This window comes from Trachypithecus francoisi, unplaced genomic scaffold (assembly GCF_009764315.1).
Source record: "Trachypithecus francoisi isolate TF-2019V2 unplaced genomic scaffold, Tfra_2.0 Lachesis_group15, whole genome shotgun sequence".
In the NCBI taxonomy this organism is placed as follows: Eukaryota; Metazoa; Chordata; class Mammalia; order Primates; family Cercopithecidae; genus Trachypithecus; species Trachypithecus francoisi.
Window position 1 is genome coordinate 28,933,422 of NW_022681460.1, and position 17,418 is coordinate 28,950,839.

Genomic DNA, 17,418 nt, shown 5'->3' on the forward strand with positions numbered 1-17,418 from the left:
TGTTCTTTGTATTAAATGCATTCAAGGAAAACTCCAGTAACTTATTATTCCTTTGATGTTGTAAATTTGTGATTAGTAAGAAATTACTTGAAAATGAACTTCCTCATTCAGCTTACAAGATAAATCCTGGTTTGTTTTTTGGGTTTTTGTTGTTTTTTGAGACAGGGTCTCACACCGGCTGCCCAGGCTGGAAAGCAGTGGCACCATGTCACTGCAGTCTAGTTTCCCAGGCTCAGGTGATTCTCCCACCTCAGCCTCCAGGGTAGCTGGGAATACAGGCGCATGCCACCATGCCCAGCTAATTTTTTGTATTTTTTAGTAGGGACGGGGTTTCGCCATGTTGCCCAGGCTGGTCTCTGACTCCTGGACTCAAGTAATCCATCCACCTTAGCCTCCCAACAGCCTCCCAAAGTGCTGGGATTAAAGGCATTAGTCACCATACCCAGCAGGAATCCTGGCTTCAAGATATATGGAAACATCCTATTTTAGAATAAAATTAAGTTTCACCATTCCCCATCAAGATTTTTCAACCTAAAGGCTAGAAGCTGCAGTGATTATGATAGGTTAGTGAGCGAGGGCTGAGGACTTATATGCACACACAGAAAACAGGAAAAATAATAACTAAAAATAAATTATAAATAAATCAACAAAAAGCATATTTATTGGACTTCAACAGGCCTGTATTCCACCATAAAACTTAATACATTATATATTTCCTTTATCAAAGGCATGAGAAAATTCCATCACAATAGTGTTAATTTTTCAATTCTTTTTAAACTCCATATTAAGGAAGGGAACAAAATCCCAGGGTGATTAATCTAGTAAGTATGATGGATCATAAACCCCCAAATTTTAATGATTTGCTGATAAAACCCAGATCAAACACATTCAGGAAGAAGGGATATTCTTGCTAGTATTACACCTCGTCGAAAATAACATCTTCATTTGCTTTTGGCCAGTTGGTACTCGCTTATAAATTACTCTCATATTTATCAAATAAACAAGATGTTAACATTTTGTAAAATCTTGTCTTCTAAGAATACTCAGTAAGATTTTTATTTGTAAGTTCCACTTTAGGGAATTCAGGTCAGAATTAAAATGGTAAAATAATGGGTTTGTCGCTAAACTATGATTTTTAAAAAATTGTAGACCCTAAATGAATCTTTGTTTTCATTATTCCCAAACTTCCAATTTACATTACGCAGGCAACAGAATCATGAACAGAACACTGTAGAAGGAATAAGATGACCAAGGCCTAATCTTTTGCCCTTTAACACCTGCTAACATCTGCTAACACTTTAACAAAGTTAATATCTTTCTATAAAATGAATATAATAATGACACATTTATCTTCCAGGATAGTGATGCAGATAAAATAGGAGCCATCATATAATTCAGAAAATCAAAGAAAATATTTTGCGAACCATTTATCTGATAAAGGACATGTATCCACATAAATAACTTTTACAACTCAGTCAAAAAAGAAAACCCAGTTAAAATGCAGGTAAGGAATCTGAACGGACATTTCTTCAAAGAGGCAGACAAATGGCAAATAAGCATAAAAGTTCTCAACATTATTGGCATCAGGGATATGCAATTCAAAACCACCATGGAATATCATGTCACATCTACTAGGATGGTTAGAATAAAAGAGTGAGATTATAACTAGTTCTGGCAAGGATGTGGAGAAATTGAGATCCTCATATACTGCTGATGGGAATGTAAATGGTAGAGCCACTTTGGAAAATAGTCTGGCAGTTACTCAAATTGTTAGACACAGAGTTACCATATGATCCAGCAATTGTACTCCTATGTATATACCCAAGATAAGTGAAAATATATATCCAACAACAAAAAGAAAACTTGTACACAAACACTAATTGGTACATAACAGACAAAAGGTAGAAACAATACAAAGGTCCATCAACTGATGAATGGATAAACAAAATGTGGTACATTCACACAATGGAATATTAGCCATAAAATGAGTGAAATATTGATACATTCTACAACATAACATGGATAAACCTTGAGAACATTATGCTGAGTAAAGAAACCAGTCACGAAAGGCCACATATTGTATGATTCCATGTATATGAAATGTTCAGAATAGACATACAAATCCATAGATACACGAAGATTTGGGGTTGGCTATGGATGAAGGGACAGAAGAGGTGATGTTAACGGCTAGAGGGTACAAGGTCTCTTTCTGGGTGATGAAAATGTTCTAAAATTGACTATGGGGATGGTTGTACAACTGAATATGCTAAAAACTAATAAATCATATACTTTAAATGAGTGAATTACATGGTATGTAAATTATATCTCAATAAAACTATTAACAAAATACATACATATACACCTATAAAACACTCCAAGTATGAGGTGCTATTAATTTAGAATCCACTAAGCTAGTCCAAAGCCTAACATAGGCCTGGCACAGTGGCTCACACCTGTAATCTCAGAAATCTGGGAGACCGAGGCGAGTGAATCACTTGAAGTCAGGAGTCCGAGACAAGTCTGGCCAACATGGTGAAACTCTTGTCTCTACTAAAAATACAAAAATTAGCCAGGCGTGGTGGCGGGCACCTGTAATCCTAGCTACTCCGAAGGCTGAGGCAGGAGAACTGCTTGAACCTGGGAGGTGGAGATTGCAGTGAGCCGAGATGGTGCCACTGCACTCCAGACTGGGTGACACAGCAAGACTCCCCCCGCCAAAAAAAAATAGGCTGGGCACAGTGGCTTACATCTGTAATCCCAGCACTTTGGGAAGCTGAAGCGGGTGAATCATTTGAGGTCAGACGTTCGAGACCAGCCTGACCAACATAGTGAAACTCCATCTCTCCTAAAAATACAAAAAAATTAGCAAAGCAGTAGTGGCACATGTCTGTAATCCCAGCTACTCGGGAGGCTGAGGCAGGAGAATCGCTTGAGCCTGGGAGGCAGAGGTTGCAGTGAGCCGAGATCACACCACTGCACTCCAGCCTGGGCAATAAAGTGAAACTCTGTCTCAAAAAAAAAAAAAAAAAAATAGAAAAGGTTAACAAAGCAGAATTGTTCTATTAACTAATGTTTATTAGCTACTTGTAATATGGCAATCACAATTAATTTTGATAAATCAATTTTTACTTATTCCAAAGTATAATTTAAATGGTGTGTCATCAACCAATTGATATTTCTTACTCTTTTATTCCACTTAAATATTACGAGTCAATTATCCAAGACTGTTAAACAACGTGATTACTGTTTATCTACTATTTTCAAAAGTGATAAAAGCTACATGCAATAGAAAAAGACAAATATAAAGAAGTGCATGGAAAAAAAAAATCAGCATCAGCCCACCACCACACTTAAAGAGTTAACAGTGATAAGGTATACATCCTTAATATATGGATTAATAAGCTTTAATATATGAACTTTGTTTTCAAAGTGGAAAAATACCACACATATTAGTTTCCCTGTTTCTTTTTTCTTTTGTATTTCTTTTTCCTTTTCTTTCTAACTTTTATGTTAGGTTCGGGGAGTACATGTGTAGGCTCGTTACATGAGTAAATTGCATGTCATGGGGGTTTGGTGTACAAATTATTTCATCACCCAAGTAATGAATGCAGTACCCATACGTAGTTTTTTGATCCTCATCCTCCTCCCACTCTCCACCCTCAAGTAGGTCACCACGTCTATTGCTCCCTTATTTATGTCTATGTGTACCCAATGTTTAGCTCCTACTTATAAATGAGAACATGCAATATTTGATTTTACGTTCCTGTGTTAATTCACTTAGGACCAGCTGCATCCATGTTGCTGCAAAGAACATGATTTCCTTGTTTTTAATGGCTGCATAGTATTCCATGGAGTAAATGTACCACATTTTCTTTATCTAGTCCACTACTGATGGGTATCTAGGTTGATTCCATGTCTACAATTTATATTCCTTTGGATTCTGCTCTAAGTTCTTTTAGAAATCTCCAAAGTGGGCCGGGTGCGGTGGCTCAAGCCTGTAATCCCAGCACTTTGGGAGGCCGAGACGGGCGGATCACGAGGTCAGGAGATCGAGACCATCCTAGCTAACACAGTGAAACCCCGTCTCTACTAAAAAATACAAAAAACTAGCCGGGCGAGGTGGCGGGCGCCTGTAGTCCCAGCTACTCGGGAGGCTGAGGCAGGAGAATGGCGTAAAACCCGGGAGGCGGAGCTTGCAGTGAGCTGAGATCTGGCCACTGCACTCCAGCCTGGGCGATAGAGCGAGACTCCGCCTCAAAAAAAAAAAAAAAAGAAATCTCCAAAGTGGCTTTCCACAGTGACTGAACTCATTTGCATTCCCACCAGCAGCATATAAGCATTCCCTTTACTTGACTATTTAAGATAAATATTTTCCCTTGAAAAAAAGTATTATTCTACAAAATGATTGTTCATGGTTGTGTAGAATTCTATAATTAGAATGTATTATATTTACTCAACTAACAATCTTAGTAGACATCAATTTTTCTTTTCAGTTTTACTTATTATAAATTACACTGCAATAAATCTTTGAACATACTTTTTTTTTTTTTTGAGACAGAGTCTTATTCCGTTGCCCAAGCTGGAGTGCAGTGGTGCGATCTCAGCTCACTGCAACCTCGGCCACCTGGGTTCAAGTGATTCTCCTGCCTCAGCCTCCCAAGTAGCTAGGATTACAGGTGTGCGCAATTACGCCAGGCTAATTTTTGTATTTTTAGCAGAGATGAGGTTTCACCATGTTGGCCTGGCTGATCTCAGACTCTCGACCTCCAGTGATCTGCCCATCTCAGCCACCTCATATTACAGGCGTGAGCCACGGCGCACGGCCTGGAGTATAGATATTTTTAAGTCTTAATAAAGATTACCAAACTGTCCTCAAATGTGAGAATTATACCAATTTGAATTTGAGCTTGTTTTCCATACATCACCAATACTAGATATTAACACTCTTTTTTACCTTTCCCAGTCTGATAAGTAAAAGAATAGTATCTCATTACAACATATTTATTTGCTGTGAGACAACATACTTTCAAGTGTTCACTGGCCATTTTGTATCTTTTTTTGCAAACTACTGTATGTTTTTTGCACATCTTTTCTCTAGCAGTTGACTATATTGTTCATTTCTCAAATAGGTATGGAATAATTTAACAAGATTAATCTTTATTAACATTGTCAATATGTTCAATACGTCAATACTGAACCGACAAAGTAGTAGAAAAGTGTGTGTGTCTACAGACAATATACTACAAATATATATATATAGGCAACGATCCACATATGCACAAAATACAGCTTAGAAAAATATTTGTTTGTTTGGTTTTGTTTTGTTTTGTTTGAGATAGAGTTTCGCTCTTGTTGCCCAGACTGGAATGCAATGGCGCGATCTTGGCTCACTACAACCTCCACCTCCCAGGTTAAAGCAATTCTCCTGCCTCAGCCTCCTTAGTAGCTGGTATTAGAGATGCCTGCCCCCATGCCTGGCTAATTTGTTGTATTTTTAGTAGAAACGGAGTTTCGCCATGTTGGCCAGGCTGGTCATGAACTCCTGACCTCGAGTGGAGTGGTCCAAGTGGTCCACCCACCTAGGCCTCCCAAAGTGCTGGGATTACAGGCATGAGCCACCGTGCCTGGCTGAGAAAAATATTTTTTAAAGTAGACCATAATCATTGCCATTTACCCAATAAATCCATCTAACTGGAACATGACTTTTTTTTTTATTATTATACCTTAAGTTCTAGGGTACATGTATACAACGTGCAGGTTTGTTATATATATATACATGTGCCATGTTGGTGTGCTGCACCCGTTAACTCATCATTTACATTAGGTATATCTCTTAATGCTATCCCTCCCCCCTTCCCGCCACCCCATGACAGGCCCTGGTGTGTGATGTTCCCCACCCTGTGTCCAAATGTTCTCATTCTTCATTTCCCACCTATGAGTGAGAACATGTAGTGTTTGGTTTTCTGTTCTTGCAATAGTTTGCTGAGAACGATGGTTTCCAGCTTCATCCATGTCCCTACAAAGGACACAAACTCATCCTTTTTTATGGCTGCACAGTATTTCATGGTGTATATGTGCCACATTTTCTTAATCCAGTCTATGACTGATGGACAATCTGGGTTGGTTCCAAGTCTTTGATATTGTGAATAGTGCCACAATAAACATACGTATGCATGTGTCTTTATAGCAGCATGATTTATAACCCTTTGGGTATATGCCCAGTAATGGGATTGCTGGGTCAAATGGTATTTCTAGTTCTAGATCCTTGAGGAATCGCCACACTGTCTTCCACAATGGTTGAACTAGTTTACAGTCCCATCAGTGTAAAAGTGTTCCTATTTCTCCACATCCTCTCTAGCACCTGTTCTTTCCTGACTTTTTAATGATCGTCATTCTAACTGGTGTGAGATGCTATCTCATTGTGGTTTTGATTTACGTTTCTCTGATGGCTGGACCATGACATTTTTCTATAGCTGTCTTTTCATTTCTAATTTCTACAAACCAAAATAACAAAGTATTAAAATGAAAGAAAAAAAAACTGATCAATGGATCAAAAATTATTCACTAATTTTTTAATCTAAAATAATGAAGACAAAACAAATATACATGGTATAGGAGAATGTAAAAATAAGGGTTAAGGCCGGGCGCAGTGGCTCACGCCTGTAATCCTAACACTTTGGGAGGCCGAGGTGGGCTGATCACAATGTCAGGAGATCGAGACCATCCTGGCTAACATGGTGAAACCCTGTCTCTACTAAAAATACAAAAAATTAGCCAGGTGTGGTGGCACGCTCCTGTAGTCCCAGCTACTCGGGAGGCTGAGGCAGGAGAATCAAGTGAACCTGGAAGGCATAGCTTGCAGTGAGCTGAAATTGTGCCACTGCACTCCAGCCTGGGCAACAGAGTAAAACTCCGTCTAGAAAAAAAAAAAAAAAAAGGTTTGAAATAATCTCCTAAAAGATACACTTAGAAAGAGTAAGACCTAGTATTTGATAGAGCAGGCTGACTATAGTCAATAATTTAATTGTACATTTAAAAGTAAAAGAGTATAATTTGATTGTAACACAAATGATAAATGCTTGAGGGATAGATACCCCATTTTCCATGAGGTGATTATTACTTACCACATGCCTGTATCAAAGTATCTCATGTAGCCCACAAATATGTACACTTGCCATGTATCCACAAAAAATTGTTTTAAATCTCTTTCATTAAATGATAAAGCCCCAAATTCCCAAATTTCTCATCAAAAATATATACCTTGTGAATCCTTCTTATTAAGACAGATGCAAAAAACCGTAACGTTATTCTCAGTTCATCAACAAAGGATTCATCATCTGTCACATCCCTTCAATAAGGAGAAAAACAAATATTCAGAAATTCAGAGAAATACAGTTTCACTTTCTACAAACCAAGGGAAATTTTTCCTTTTTTCTGTTTACTTAAGCTACTTTTCTTTTTACATTTACAAATAATACATTTCACTGCAGAACAAAAGAAACGTATAAAAAATAAAACAAACATCTACCATAAATCTAGCATCAAGACATAATCACTATTAACTAAATTGTAACATATATTTCCTTGCAGACATAAACAACTACATTCTTATTTTTACAATACTGAGATCATGTTCTAAGCAACATCAAAGAAAGTTCAAAGAAATAAAACAATGAATAACTTTGGAGAAGCAATAGAATTAATACAACATTTTTAACTAGTTTAAAATACTTATAAAATAATATAAATTCTAAAATTAAAACAAAAAAGGTATGCTCCATTTGAAAAAGAAATTAAATGAACTGAAACTCAGACATTTTGTAAAACAGAAATTCTGACAACCTTCAACTGAGGAGTTACATCTTCCTGATGTTTGAAAGGCCCTAGAATTAGAAGACTTCCCTAATTAAAGGCAAGAAAAGAAACGATGATATCTGTAACTCGATGGTGTTGTTAACTTTCTTGGCAGAATAGGAAAGATAATTGTATCAACCATGCTTCCCACGATTAACCCGAAAGAAAGGGATATTACAGCATTGATAGCTACAAATGAGAAGAAAATATTTACTTTCACACTTAGAAATACAACTAGATTTTATGTCTAAAGTGTCATAACGCAGAGATGGGAGAAGGTAAGGGAGCCTTCACAAAAAGACTGATTTTACAAAAGGCCTCACCATCAGTTTTAATTAAATGACAAATGCCAGATATTTAAGGCAGAATCAAATGTTTAAATTTACATAGCTCTCCAGGAAAATATGGCATAGAAATGATATTAAATTTGTCTTAAACACTCTGGGTGAATTCAACTAGTAGCTTTTTTTTTTTTTTTTTTCCAGACGGAGTCTCGCTCTGTCACCCAGGCTGGAGTGCAGTGGCCGGATCTCAGCTCACTGCAAGCTCCGCCTCCCGGGTTCACGCCATTCTCCTGCCTCAGCCTCCCAAAGAGCTGGGACTACAGGCGCCCACCACCTTGCCCTGCTAGTTTTTTGTGTGTGTGTTTTTTAGTAGAGACGGGGTTTCACCGTGTTAGCCAGGATGGTCTCGATCTCCTGACCTCGTGATCCGCCTGTCTTAGCCTCCCAAAGTGCTGGGATTACAGGCTTGAGCCACTGCGCCCGGCTTTTTTTTTTAATTAGAAATTTCAGTCAGGCACGGCGGCTCACACCTATAATCCCAATACTTTGGGAGGCTGAGGTGGGCAGATCACTTGAGGTCAGGAGTTTGAGACCAGCCTGACCAACATGGCGAAATCCCGTCTCTACTAAAAATACAAAAATTAGCCGGGCATAGTGGCACACACCTGTAATCCCAGCTTCTTGGGAGGCTGAGGTGGGAGGATGGCTTTAACTGGGAGGTAGAAGTTGCAGTGAGCTGAGATCGTGCCACTGCACTCCAGCCTAGGCAACAGAGCAAGACTCCATCTCAAAAAAAGAAAAGAAAAGAAAAGAAAATTCAAAATAGACTGAATCAATATAAAACTAGGGTAGATGTCATTAAACATCATATGTATAAGCCATGGAGGTGCAAGTGTTCAAATATATGTTAAACACATGATGCTGATTTAAGAAAATATGTATTTATGGCCGGGTGCGGTGTCTCAAGCCTGTAATCTCAGCACTTTGGGAGGCCGAGACGGGTGGATCAGGAGGTCAGGAGATTGAGACCATCCTGGCTAATATGGTGAAACCCCGTCTCTACTAAAAAATACAAAAAAAACTAGCCAGGCGAGGTGGCGGGTACCTGTAGTCCCAGCTATTTGGGAGGCTGAGGCAGGAGAATGGTGTGAACCCAGGAGGCCGAGCTTGCAGTGACTTGAGATCCGGCCACTGCACTCCAGCCTGCACGACAGAGTGAGACTCCGTCTCCAAAAAAAAAAAAAGAAAAGAAAATATGTATTTATTACATGATACAAGTTGGATCTCTCTAATTTCAAAATAGATTTCTGTCAAATCTAAAGTATTTTCTGTATCTTCAAAAGTATAAGGCCCTTGTACATACATGGCATACACCAAAAACAAGGTACTTGGGGGAAAAAGAAACCATTAATTCTCCAGGAAAACTAGTGAAGCTATCTTTCAATTTAATGAAATATGTGACTACAGATTCCCCTCCAAAAGGTATAATTATTTCAAATGTGAAAACTGCATACAAAATTATTAAATCACTATATTTAGAAGTTATAAGGAATTCTACAAGTTACTTTTCTTTCAAAACACAGACTAAATTTTCTTCCTCTTTACTACCACCAAATTATTAACTGACTGATGCCTACATCAGTGGTTCTTAACTAGGGCCAATTATGCCTTCCAGGTCATATCTGGCAACCTCTGAAGACATTTTTATTGCTCACAACTGGTGGCAGAGATGTCTGCTACTAGCTAATGGGAGAGGCCGGGGTGCTAATTATGTAATGCACAGTACTGCCCCCACAACAAATAATTATTTTGGCTAAAATGTCAACAATGACAAAGTTGAAAAATCCTGGTCTACACCAAAAACATGTCATTAACATGCTTAACTTAGTAGTATTCACTGTATCAAAGAAAAAAGATCTTATAAAAAGAACATACCTGTACCATGGATAAACAAAGTTTTCCAACACTAATTCGAGAACCTGCATAAAAATTATTTTTTAAAGAAAAATAAAATGAATTAGTTTTTGGAAAATATCACAAATAATGACAGCAGGCCAGCAGCAGTGGCTCACACCTGTAATCCCAGCACTTTGGGAGGTCAAAGCAGGTGGATGGCTTGAGTTCACGAGTTAGAGACCAGCCTGGGTAACTTGATGAAACCCTGCATCTACAAAAAACACAACAATAAGCTGGGTGTAGTGGCGTGTACCTGTAGTCCCAGCTATCTGGGGGGCTGAGGCAGGAGTTTCGCTTGAGCCTGAGAAGCAGAGGTTGCAGTGAGCCAAGATGTTACCACTGCACACCAGCCTGGGCAACAGAGTGAGACTCTTTCTCAAAAAAAAAACAAAAAACAAAAAACAAATAACGACAGTAATATAATACTTTCACATGACAAAATGTATATTTCAACCTTATATGATTGTGAGGATCAAAGAAAACATATGAGAAAACACTTGGAAAATCATAAAAATTTCACAAATAGGAAAAGTTATTATTAGAATGGCATGCACATATTTCTAAATATTTCCATAATCAAACAAAAAGTTAAATAAATTGTTCCTGACTCTGAAGCTTAACTGAACCAAAAATGTGCTATGGAAAGAAGAAAAACAGCAAGTTAGTCCTTTCCATTCCTAACTTTATAAGTCAGTATTTTCAGAATATCATGAAGAAACAAGCAGCTAAGATTTACGTAAGGGGTCAAAATTAGGTGTTAGTGGTTACCTTTGAAGGACGTATAGTGGCCAGAGGGGAACACGAAGGGGAGTTCTGGGATGCTGGTAATGTTTTGTTTCCTGATCTGAATGCTGGTTACACAGATATGTTCGCTTTGTGAAAATTTTACCTGTACACTCAAATCAGTACATAAGTTATGTAAGTGAAAAATTAACAAAACAAAATAAAACAAACCATGGGTGTTAAATCTTCCATTTCTTGGATTTGGGTGTAGCAGTATGTCATAATTTTTACAAGCAGTTGCAACGTTGGGCAGTAACTTACAAAAGCAGTAGGGAGGGAACAAAACGACATATCTAATCTAATGCTTCCAAAATCAGATCATATATTTTCTCTGGCAGCAATAATAAAGGTTGCGAATTTTCTAGTTTAAATATTAAGGGAACAATAATTTAGATGCTTTAGCACTAACACTAAGCATTGTTTATATGTGTTGGGAAATGAAAATACATATAAACAGGGATAACAATGAATAGGATAGAGAGAAGAGACTAGAACAAGTTATTGTTAAACATCTGTTCTTCCTTTATTCCCCACATCCAACCAATCAAGTCCTACTGATTTTATATCCTAAGTAGTGTTTTTCTTTTCTTTTTCTTTTTTTTGAGATGGAGTTTCACTCTTGTTGCCCAGGCTGGAGTGCAATGGCATGATCTCGGCTCACCTCAACCTCCGCTTCCAGGGTCCAAGCGGTTCTCCTGCCTCAGCCTCCCGAGTAGCTGGGATTATAGGCATGTGCCACAACGACCAGATAATTTTGTGTTTTTACAAGAGATGGGGTTTCTTCATGTTGGTCAGGCTGGTCTCGAACTCCCAACCTCAGGTGATCCGCCCACCTCGGCCTCTCAAAGTGCTGGGATTACAGACGTGAGCCACCGCACCCAGCGGGTCCTCATTTTCTTACCCCTTATATTGCAGCAATGGCCTCTCAACTCCCTGCTTCCAAGCTCGCTCCCCTTCATCCTAAATAGAGCTGCCAAAGTAACCTAAAACATACATTTGACCACATCATCCTCTTGCATGAAATCCTCAATATATAAGAAAGGTGAAATTGCACTGATCTTGAAAGGGACCTGCTGGCATGAAGCAGTTGCATCACTTCCTTTTCATTCCCAGTGTACCCTGAGTCACATCTGAAAATTCTAGAAAATCATCGACTTCCAGGATCAATTAATTTCAGTTCCATCAGCATAGCCTTTAAAGTCATTTGATAGTCTTATTTCTAAAGGGCCATATACAATCCTGATTAAGAACTTAACCAGACCTGAGTTTTTTATTGAGTTCTGTAATCAACCAAATATGAAACTTGAGAAAATTATTAAAATTCTAAATTCCATTTACCTTTGGTAAAATTATCAATAATAGTACCCACTTCATAGGTTATATGTAGATTACATGAAATAATGAGCTTAGCACAATGCCTAATATACAGTAAGTATATCATAAATACTAGCTACTAGAATATTGTTTCCTTATTGCCCATATCCTCCCTCACACTTTACTCTCCAGTTTGCTGAACATTCCACCTTGTTTCAAGCCTCTCTTTCCTTTTGAAAGCTCTACCCAAATCCTGAAATACCGTTTCCCACACTATTAGTCTGGCAAACCTCTAGTTCTCCGATCTCATTGTCCCTCTCAATAGTTATGAACGTCTCCTCTATACTAATCTATACACTTTAATTTTTTTTTTCCATTATTGCCTGCATTAAATTATATTGTGATTATCTGTTTATATGCCTGCCTCCACTTCTAGACTAAAGTTCCTTGTAGAAAGGGACCAAATCTTCACTTTTAATCACTAGGGCCTAGCCCAGTTCCTACCTATAAGATACCAAAATATGTTCTTAAATGTGACAGCTAACATTTACTGAGCACCAGTATGTGCCAGGTACTGGACCAAGGGTTTTATACAAGTCCTTTCATTTTTATGAATGAATGACATGTCAAAGACACAAATAATACTCTTGTTAGGAGTTTTCTTCAACAAACCTCAACTTGGCACTCTCCAACAGAAATATAATGTAAGTCACACATTAATTTTAAATTTTCTAGTAGTTACATTTTTTACAAAGTAAAAAGAAACAGGTGAAACTAATTGTATATTTTATTTAACCCAACACATCCAAAATATTATCATTTCAACATGTAATCAATATAAAAAACGAGATACTTGGCCAGGCACAGTGGCTCACTCCTATACTACCAGCACTTTGGGAGGTCGAGGCAGGTGGATCACAAGGTTAGGAGTTCAAGATCAGCCTGGCCAATATGGTGAAAACCTGTCTCTACTAAAAATACAAAAATTGGCTGGGAATGGTGGTGTGCACCTGTAGTCCCAGCTACTTGGGAGGCTGAGGCAGGAGAATCGCTTGAACCCGGGAGGCGGAAGTTGTAGTGAGCCAACATCACACCACTGCACTCCAGCCTGGGCAACAGAGTGAGATTCCGTCTCAAAAAAAAAAAAAAAAAAACTTTACATTCCTTTTTTCTAAGTCTTTTCTTACGAAATCTTCAAAATCCACTATACATTTTATACACAGAACACATGTCAACTTGGATTAGCACACTTCAAGTGTTTATTAATAACCACATGTGGCTAGGAGCTACCATATTAAAAGTCTTAAATCAGGGCATCTTCAAGATGAAAAAGGCCTTAGAGGCCGGGCACGGTGGCTCACGCCTGTAATCCCAGCACTTTGGGAGGCCAACGTGGGTGGATCACAAGGTCAGGAGATCAAGACCACATCCTGGCTAACACAGTGAAACCCCATCTCTACTAAAAAGATTTTTTAAAAAAACTAGCTGGGCATGGTGGTGTACGCCTGTAGTCCCAGCTACTCGGGAGTCTGAGGCAGGAGAATCGCTTGAACCTGGGAGGCAGAGGTTGCAGTGAGGTGAGATCGTGCCACTGCACTATGGCCTGGGTGACAGAGCAAGACTCCATCTCAAAAAAAAAAAAAAAAAAAAAAGGCCTTAGAGAAGCAAAGAAAAAAATGCCAAGTTTTAATGGGCTTTTATGCAGGATACAAAATGGGAGAAAGAATTAAGTGGGATTCAGATGCCTACTGCTATTCTTCAACTAATTAGCATCCAATTTAATTCAATACGCTTTGATCAGCTACCAACAATATACGTGACCTGATACTTGGTGCTAGGAACAAATAAGACCCCGTTCCTTGCCTTCAGGGACTTGAGTGTTTTGTCAAATCCACGGAGAAGACAAGTCTCTAAAACAACTAAAACATGTTACCAAAAAGATACATATAAAATCTGACTATAACAAAGATAAGAGAACATGCTTTCCATTCCTGTATTATGCAGAAATAGTGAAAAATATCCCATTCCCTTCTCTACCCTTTGGTTAGTGTCAAAACTGGGATAATTGTTCAGTAAGATACATATTGATTTGTTCCTTGCAGTCCAGGGTTCCTTTTGGAATTACAAAATGATATTTCTGCTGCCCTATCATAAAGATGACTGTTTTCATCTTTATGACTGTTTCAGATAAACCAGTGCTTTCCTTAGCTGAAAATGTCTAAATTAAACATGAGATTCAAAAACATTTCTAACTTACTATTCAAGCTGTTTAGTCTGCAATAATCAACTACCTAACTCAGAACTGCTTTAAGTGACATGTATTAAGATGCTCCATAATTAAATTTTTTGATAAAAAATTCTGGAAAAATTTTCCACAGGCATTTAACACTTTCTATTAATAATATTAACTAAATCAGTTACCTCTGAGAGAGATGCATCAACTTTGGAAGAAATTTTCAGGTCTAGCCATGGCTGGTAGTTTTCAAGTAGCAAAGAAGGCCTAAAGAAAAATTGTACAACTAAATCACTTGAAATCCAAGTGTAATTAGAAGGATCAACAAATAAAAAAAATTTAACTTACCTATGTCGTTTACATTTCACTTTACCACAAACAGCACAGCTATGACCTTGAGGAAATAATTCCTGAAGTCCTAACTGCTAAAAAAGGAAAATGAGAGGTGGTGGGGAGATCTGTCTTTACATATCATCTTTACTGAAAAGAATCAACTTTTCAGAAGTTTTTAAAATCAATGTATAAATTCAAAGAACATTTTCTGTCTACTTTAACAGTGAAACCTAGGCCGGGCGCAGTGGCTCAAGCCTGTAATCCCAGCACTTTGGGAGGCCGAGATGGGCGGATCACGAGGTCAGGAGATCGAGACCATCCTGGCTAATACGGTGAAACCCCGTCTCTACTAAAAATACAAAAAACTAGCCGGGCGAGGTGGCGGGCACCTGCAGTCCCAGCTACTCGGGAGGCTGAGGCAGGAGAATGGCTAAACCCGGGAGGCGGAGCTTGCAGTGAGCTGAGATCCTGCCACTGCACTCCAGCCTGGGCGACAGAGCAAGACTCCATCCCAAAAAAAAAAAAAAAAAACAATGAAACCTTTCTTTGTAATACATAATACTGGCTAAACTAAACTGTCAGAGAAGAAAATACCAGATGAAATGCCTTATAATACCTAACCCAAATTTCCAAGTTTAAAGTTAAAATCAATTGTTATGATCACTTTAAAAAGCTTCAGTCTACATTTGAAAGTGATAACTTGGCCAGGCACAGTGGCTCACACCTATAATCCTAGCACTCTGGGAGACCAAGGCAGGTGGATGGCTTGAGCCCAGGAGTTTGAGGCCAGCCTAGGAAACATGGTAAAACACTGTCTCTACCAAAAAAAAAAATTAGATAGGTGTAGTGGCACATGCCTATAGTCCCAGCTACTCAGGAGGCTGAGGCAGGAGGATCTCCTGAGCTCAGTAGTTTGAGGCTGCAGTAAGCTGTGATCCTGCCATTGCACTCTAGCGTGTGTAACTCTAGCCTGTCTCAAAAAAAGAAAGAAAAAAGAAAGTGACACTCTACTGCAAAGGTATAATATGAAAAAACTATTTTCTCTTTCTCCAAAATCTTGAATTCAATGACAAAGGTACGAGGTAACTACTACGGTTCCTGATCAAATATGGGGCACCACTTTCAGTTGTGTTTCCTCTGAGTAGAAATACCAACAAACCCAAGACAAGATACTACATCAACTTAAAGAATTATTAAGACTTAAAGATATCCCACTAGGCCAGGTGCAGTGGATCACACCTGTAATCCTAACACTTTGGGAGGCCGAGGCAAGTGGATCACCTGAGGTCAGGAGTTCGAGACCAGCCCGGCAAAAATGGCAAAACCCCGTCTCTACTAAAAATACAAAAATTAGCTGGGCATGGTGGCATGTGCCTGTAATCTCAGTTACCTAGATTCTCCTGCTGACAGGCAGGAGAATCACTTCAACCCGGGAGGCAGAGGTTGCAGTGAACCAAAATGGCACCACTGCATTCCAGCCTGGGTGACACAGCAAGACTCCATCTCAAAAAAAAAAAAGAAAAAGAAAAAGATATCCCACTGAATCCTAAACTACAGACCAGAACCTTGCTTTACAGAGATAGATTCACCACATTACCACCCTTCATTAAATTTCAGAAATAAATTACTTTGGTTATACAAACTGCCTAATTATATCTCTGTTTCTATGAAGCACACAAACATTTAAGAATTTAACAGGATTAGATCATTTAACCCAGAATTTCCAGAGTCTGTGCCTCAGAATGAGCTGGAAAGCTTCTAACAAGTACTGATAACAAGGCTTTAACCCAGAACTATTCAGTCAAAATCTGGTGGTACACCCCAGGAATCTGTTAATTCCCCAGGAGATTTACTGTAAAACCAGCTTTGTGAACCTCTGATTTAATTTATTGTCCTCATGGTTAATAGAGGACACTCTAAAATTGTGGATTCCAACTTTCTGAAACTTTTGCACAATAATTTCTCTTTATAGCTCCTCTAGGAGAACTGTATGCCTTAAAAGCATACACATATACAAATCTTATTTTGAAAATTTTCTAATAGACTTCCATTATTAAATAATTAGATGGATTTTTTAAATCATTGATTTTAGCACAGTATCTAAAAAAAAAAAGAGAGAAGAAATTAAAAGAAAATTTTTATAAATTAAAAAAATACACTGCTTTAGCAGGCTTTCAAATAATAAACAGCTTAGGCTCATACACATTGATCACATTGATTCTTAACAATAAGAACATATAATTTTACCTTGGGTTTGTATTTTATTGTGAAGAAAATATTTGGTAAGAGAGAATCAGGTCCTAGTGAGCAGTAGAATGTGACAACTCCAGCAACAAATGACCAGAAGATCATTAAAACATGAATATACCTTAAAAATAAATGAAAATAATTATTAGAACCAAAGAAAATGCATAATTCTAAGTTACTGAGTCACTGATTTAACAAGCATTCATTAAGCACCTACAATATCAGATTGAAGCAATTTTTCCAATTATGATTAATTTTCTGTAATGTATTAAATACAAGAATCATAAAATGTATGCTATCAAATATATATTTCATTTAAAGTATAAGGAAGCATAAATGACCAATATTTCATAACTGGTACCTATGTTTAACTAGTCTATACTACATTCTTCCAGAATACCTTCTGATGATATT

The 17,418-nt window shown here is 38.0% G+C and overlaps 1 protein-coding gene across 15 annotated transcripts in view; it reads right to left on the reverse strand.

Moving 5' to 3' along the window:
• SNX14 (sorting nexin 14) overlaps window positions 1-17,418 on the reverse strand; it is a 96,702-nt gene that overhangs the window by 59,229 nt on the left and 20,055 nt on the right. For 12 of the 15 annotated variants that reach the window (XM_033234514.1, XM_033234520.1, XM_033234523.1 and 9 more), the window contains 5 exons: window positions 17,005-17,125; window positions 14,773-14,849; window positions 14,613-14,691; window positions 10,074-10,117; window positions 7,261-7,348 (listed from right to left, as the gene is read on the reverse strand). In XM_033234514.1, coding sequence (XP_033090405.1) covers window positions 7,261-7,348; window positions 10,074-10,117; window positions 14,613-14,691; window positions 14,773-14,849; window positions 17,005-17,125 — 409 coding nt within the window. The remainder of the gene's footprint in view (window positions 1-7,260; window positions 7,349-10,073; window positions 10,118-14,612; window positions 14,692-14,772; window positions 14,850-17,004; window positions 17,126-17,418) is intronic. The other 3 variants (XM_033234515.1, XM_033234522.1, XM_033234519.1) reach the window with 1 other exon arrangement.